The sequence below is a fragment of the Nylanderia fulva genome, unplaced genomic scaffold, assembly GCF_048542155.1.
Source record: "Nylanderia fulva isolate GAGA-0341 unplaced genomic scaffold, ASM4854215v1 Scaffold670, whole genome shotgun sequence".
In the NCBI taxonomy this organism is placed as follows: Eukaryota; Metazoa; Arthropoda; class Insecta; order Hymenoptera; family Formicidae; genus Nylanderia; species Nylanderia fulva.
The window spans coordinates 19,971-26,292 of record NW_028190776.1 but is presented as its reverse complement, the minus strand read 5'-3'; the positions used below and the strand labels follow the sequence as shown (position 1 = coordinate 26,292).

At 27.4% G+C, this 6,322-nt stretch overlaps 1 protein-coding gene across 1 annotated transcript; it reads right to left on the bottom strand.

The window, feature by feature from the left end:
* Window positions 1-790: 790 nt before the first annotated feature.
* On the bottom strand, window positions 791-5,494 carry LOC114938187 (uncharacterized). The gene is made up of 6 exons (XM_085488288.1): window positions 5,399-5,494; window positions 4,967-5,242; window positions 3,031-4,869; window positions 2,695-2,940; window positions 2,523-2,542; window positions 791-959 (listed from the first exon to the last, which is right to left on the bottom strand). Exons 1-6 carry the CDS (start codon window positions 5,492-5,494, stop codon window positions 791-793), a joined length of 2,646 nt encoding a protein of 881 aa, XP_085344414.1.
* Between the last annotated feature and the right edge of the window lie 828 nt (window positions 5,495-6,322).

Here is a 6,322-nt window from a genome sequence, read left to right as displayed (position 1 = left end):
TACAATGAATCCTTTAGAATTTTGTTATATAATCTCGTAAGTCGAACATTTTTATAAAATAATAATAATAATAATAATAATAATAATAATTACCGCACAATTATCTTTTGTAACATCCTTTCTTCCTTCTTTCACTTTATTTTAAACTCTTTGTCTTCTTTATTTCCTCCTTTCTTTCTTTAAAACATTAACTAAAAATAAAATATATAACACAAAGTATCAATTTTTTATAATATATAAAGTATTAATTAAATATCAAAAACACAAGTTCTATTAGAAACGTTATCTGAACTTATCTGATGAAGTAATCTTGAACACGTCCAAGGAGAAAAGAGAAACCTTTACCTTGATTTTTAACATAATCTTTCACTTAACCCGGCTGTTACTAATAACCTTCGATTTACATAACTGTCAAAACGCGCGATCTTCGCTGCGACGACAGTTGCTCACGAAGTAAGCCCAACGAAAGAACCAATCAGCATCGCGGAAAAGCGACAACAATACTTTCGAGATATGCGAGAATCGATGTCATGCACTTTTTCAGATAGGACTAGATCGTCGCGCGCGCTTCGCGCGCGCCAATGCGATTATCTTATTTCGATATTTTACAGCATATAATTTGTATATTATTGCAAAACTAAAACTTATCTATTTTAATATATAATTCCTACCTCTTCCAATACTTCTCTTCTTTTTCTTTCTCATTTACTTTCTTCTCCTCTTTTACTCTTTCTCCATTTTTTTATACATTCTATTGTATATTTTCTTTTTCGATTTTCTTGCTTTCTCCTCATACTTGATCTCCATTTTCAATGCTCTCATTTTTATTTCTTTCATTTTCGTCTCTTCCATTATTATGTAATTTGGCGTTCTTCTGTCCAATCTTCTGTCTAATCTCCATTTCACATATTTCCTCTTTATTTTGTCTAGTTTTTCTTCCATCTTCCATATCCAGATCTCTGCTCCACATAATATGCTATGCTTGCTATTAAGGTTTCAAACATCTTCATTCATCTTCTCCTGTTTAAAATCCTGTTTAAATAACCTTTCTCCTACGCTCTATGTCATCTTTATTGCTATCGTTGCCTTTCTCATCTTCTCTATTATGTGTTTCTATGATCCTCCATTTTTTTACATATTTTATTTTTTTTTTACAGCATATAATTTGTATATTATTGCAAAACTGAAATTTTATATTTTGATCTATGTATTATTATATATATACATGAGCAAATAAATATTTTTATTAATATTATGTTTTACATCTGTTGATACTCACTGTATCTGCTTTACTTTAAAACGTTAATTAAATTTTATTCCTCTATTTGTTAAATTATCATCTTAAATATAATTTTTATATATTACAATTGTAAATCTAAAAACTTATGTATATTTTAATGTATATTATTTATATCATGAATATAAACAAATATTCTTATCAATATTATAATTTATACCTTACTATTATATATATGTTAAATTCTTTATTTAAAATTTAATATTTTTTATAAAAAATTAATTTTTTTAACATTCTGATTTTAATTGTATATAACATGCACATATAAAGTTTGTATCATTATATTCTTTTTTTTCTATTAATTTTACAAATACTACAATATCATGTGTTATAAATATTTAATTAAATAATATTTAATATAATTTTAAATTAATTTATGTTTAATTTTAAAATACTTTTGTTATTTTCTTTTAGATATTTTTATATTAAATATTGAATTCTAACTTATTGTTTCAATAATTTTTCTTGTCATATATGTACAAAATAAATTATTTTCTATTATTTTATTTGACAATTACTTTTGTAAAAGTAATTCGACAATTACTATTGTAAAAATGCATCCTCAGAGTTATGCTTGAAGAAATATGGAATAATCCATTTTCAAAAAGCATTTTTCATCACAGAATGCACTTTCGAAGAAATAAAAATATATAAAACATATTATATTATAATATATTAAAATTTATATCTGTTTGTAATGATAAATATATCATTACAATGTTTGTAATTGTAAATATATAACATATAATATAAAATTAAAAAATTGTAAATATGTATATATAATATAAAATTTACTATTATAATTTATTTAAAGTAATTATAATTTACACTGTAAAATACCAGCATTCTTATTGAAATATTTCTGTATATACATAATTTTTAACCAATCTACTTTGTTTTTCTTGTCCTAAATAAATTTCTAATGATTCCCAAGATCTAACTCGTGAAAATGCAACATAAAGTTGTCCATGACTAAAAACATCTTTTCTTAAATCGATTGCAATTTTATCAAATGTTTGTCCTTGTGATTTATTTATGGTCATAGCAAAAGCTAATTTAATTGGAAATTGTCTTCTTTTAAATACAAATGGGTAAACATCTTCACAGTATAAAGTTATACGATTTAAAAAGATAATTTCTCCTCTTTTATCACCAGTCAGAATTTCACATTTTAACAAATTATTTCCTAATTCTAAAATTAATAATCTTGTTCCATTACACAAACCTTCGCTGATATTCAGATTTCTAATCAACATGATAATTGTATATTTTCTTAATCGGAGTTCATAAGGTGGAAGATTTGTTGGATTTAAAGTATTTAAATATTCTGTTAAAATAGCTTCATTAATATCATTATTATCATTAGTAGTTTCAGTAGTATCTATACTTGTGTATACTCTTTCTGTTGATTCATCAAGTAAATTTACAACTTGTTTGTTTAATTCATCCACATCAACATTTCTTGCAGAAAGTATAACACGTTTTGCTGCAAGTCTATACTGATTGTGTTTGATTATTTCTTCGTATGTATCTTTCGTTATATTTGCATTTAAATTTGCTACACATCTTAATGGAATTTCAATATTATTAGACTGATCATTTAGAGAACCATTACCCAAATCTAATAAAAATTGAGCAAATTCCTGTTCATGTGGTAAAATACGCATATTTTCTGTTAATGAAAAAATTTTGAAATATTGCCATAATGAACTGAATTTAATTGATAAATTTACAGTTTCAGAACGTGTGGCATTTTGTTTTACTGGCAATAATTGTCTGAAATCTCCACCAAAAATAACAATTTTTCCTCCAAATGGTATATCATTATGCATTAAATCTTGTAAGAGACAATTCATTACTTCAAGAGCATATCGCGGTGCCATTGGTGCTTCATCCCAAATAAAAACATCTGTTTTTTTTAAATAATCAGCTTCTTTGGATTGAACTTTTATATTCGATGTTGAATCATTAAAAAGAGGTACGGGCAAACCTAAAGTTTTATGTGCTGTTCTTCCATTTGGTAGTAATGTTGCAGCGATACCAGTGAAAGCCATTGTATTAACAACTTTGCCTTGAGATTTGAGTAAATAGTATAATGTTGTGTAAACAAAAGTTTTACCTGAACCTCCTGGACCGTCAATGTATAAGCATTTTTTTTGTTGACTGTTAGTTTTTGTTAAAAGAGTTAAAACATAATCAACAACATTTTTTTGACCATAATTTAACTGGCTATACTGTTGCTGACCACATAAAGCTTCTCTTTGCAATTGTTCTGCATCTTCTTCTTCATATTTTATCTTTATTTGTTCCATTTCTGGAAATTGCTTAAGTTTCCAACTTTCTTTGCGAAGTAATTGATTGATTTGAGCATAAGCTTTTTTTATTCCAATGACTCGTCCAAATCGTCGTATGTAATCTTCGGACATTGCAACTTGAAATTCATTCCATAATTCTTTTGGATGCAATGGTTGGCAATGCATTAGTATTCGAACAAAAAGATACCTAAGTTGTCTTGGCATCATCCATATAGAAGCTTTGCTAATTGCACGTTTCCATTCATCATCATCTTCAATTAAACCCAAAGCCAAACATGCAGAAGTAAATGTTTGATGTAATACACCATTAACTGTTTTTAAAGCATTATAACTTGTTGCTCCTTTAATATTCAATAAAAGAATACGTAAATGGAATAATTCAATTTCAGTTGGACTAACTGAGTACATTCGTCCAATACAATTAAATTTACTCTGACGTTTTTCCCAACGACTAATTTGTTTTCCATCAAGAATTACTTTCTTGAACACGTAATATAAAGGTATATCTGTATATACATATTGGTGTGCATCAACATCTCGTTTATTTAATTCAAAATAATCCATTAACATTGTTATACGTTCTAAAGCAGATTGTAAATCTTGTTCATTTAAATGATCAGAGATAATTACATTTTGTTCACTTGGCAAATGTACAGGTAAACGAATGATGGCATGACTTTTTTCTTGCAATATTTTATTTACAATACGCCAATAAGCTTCAACTGGTCCTACATAACGTGCTTCAATAAAATCTTTGATTTCGTCATGAACAATTTCCATATTATTCACATCTTCTTCTATAACTACAGATGCTGCATCGTGACCTTTGTAAATATATTTATATAAATACTTTACTGACTTGATACTTGAAACAACTTCAACATTAATATGACAATTAAAAATTGTTGATAATATTGGACAGTAAGGAACAACAAATCGATTATCTACTACAAATCCTCCAGGTTTCTCATACAAAATGCTAGTGTCTCTTCGACGGTATTGTGGATAACCATTTTCATCCATAGTTGTTTCCTCGTGAAAAGATTTTGGAAAATGCTTTGAACATTTTCCATTTACCATACACCAATTACCACATGGTCCATGAATCATATTTTTCATGACAATTTCATGCAAATTTTGATCAATAGCAGGATCCGGAATTTCAGCAGAAATATACTTATCAACGGTTTCCGAATTAATAATTTTGCATTGTTGTTTTAAAGTTACTAATATATGCACATGCGGCAAACCACGTTTCTGAAATTCGATTACATAAACGAATGCTTTTACTTCACCAAAAAATTTTTGTCGAACAATCAAATCTATCAAATAATTTTTTTTTTATATCAAATACTCTAGCACAAATATCAGGTCTATCAGCAGGTTGTTGATTTGAAAGTAAATTTTCTTTAATTTCGAGCCAATTTGGATTACAAGTCATTGTAATAAAAACATCTGGTTTACCATATTTACGAACAATAGCCATCGCATCTTGATAATTTTGCATCATATTTCGAGGTGAACCAATAAATGTTGATGGAAGTATCATTATTCGTCCAACACGAGCATTAGCATCAGTCGCTTTTTTTTCTAAATAATCGATTAGTCCCTGATGCTTTTCCACTCTCAACTGTTTTTGATTTTCTTTACACCAGTTAATTCTGTCTTTTTCTATTTTTACATAATTGTCAACAAGCCATTGTTGAAATAATCGTTTACCCATTAAAAAAATATTAGTATTGTCACGAATAGCTATTCGATATTGAATGTACATAGATCTAGTTACACGTTTTCCATTAATTTGTTTAATATTATCGTGCCAACCTGGCGTACCATGTGGATAATACATTGGATAAATCCAAGGTTCAACGTTTGGATCCATTGTACTAACGTATTTTAAAGTTTTATCACGTTTGTTTCTAATTGTAACATAACAATCAGGAATATCTCCATCTGCAGTAGTTGAAAAAATTGCAGCAACTTCGTTAGTTCTTTGAATATTATATCTTCCGCGATCAATACCTGTTTTCTTATTTAAGAATGCCATTTTTAAATTAGGCACATTTAAACCTGAATTTTCTTGATTACAAACTTCTTCATGCATCATTTGATATGACTGAGCAAACATATTATTGCTGCGAATAATACCATCTAATGTATGTAATAACTCTTCATCAAGATTTGTATTTACATTTAAACGACATTCTGTAGCTTCGTTAGCGTCAAGAATGAAAAGCTGTCAATAACTTGATTGTTCTTGTGCAGCAGGATATAATGCAGTATTAATTTGATAATAAATTTGACCTTGAATTTTGAAGCAATAAGGACTTCGTCTTTGTGCATTAAAATTAACCAAGTTAGCATTAAAAGAGACAAAAGAAAATGCACTATTATAACTTCGCAGATTTTTAAAGAACTCTTTAGATTTTTTATGATTTCCAAAAAATAACTGTTGTAGTTCATCAGGAAATGGTGATAGAGATTCCAATATAACTTTTCCATGACTACAACAATCATTGAATGAATTACATTTATTATAAACTTTTTCAGCGTGAAAATGTTTTGCTTTACAATATTTGCACTCTACTTCCATTTTTCCTATGTAATGTTGATTTATATTATGATAATTTATGTTTTGAAATCCTTTATAATTGGCTCGACAATTTTGCATTTTTCTTTTATCTGTGATATTTTGTAATTGTATATTATC

Excerpts from the sequence above, each read along its gene's own strand:
- LOC114938187 (XM_085488288.1), bottom strand. The coding sequence starts at position 5,494 with ATGGATCCAAACGTTGAACCTTGGATTTATCCAATGTATTATCCACAT. Across the intron at positions 2,941-3,030 it reads ATGCCACACGTTCTGAAACT|GAATTTGCTCAATTTTTATT; the intron begins GTAAATTTATCA and ends CCACATGAACAG. Across the intron at positions 2,543-2,694 it reads TTGATGAATCAACAGAAAGA|AAATCTGAATATCAGCGAAG; the intron begins GTATACACAAGT and ends CATGTTGATTAG.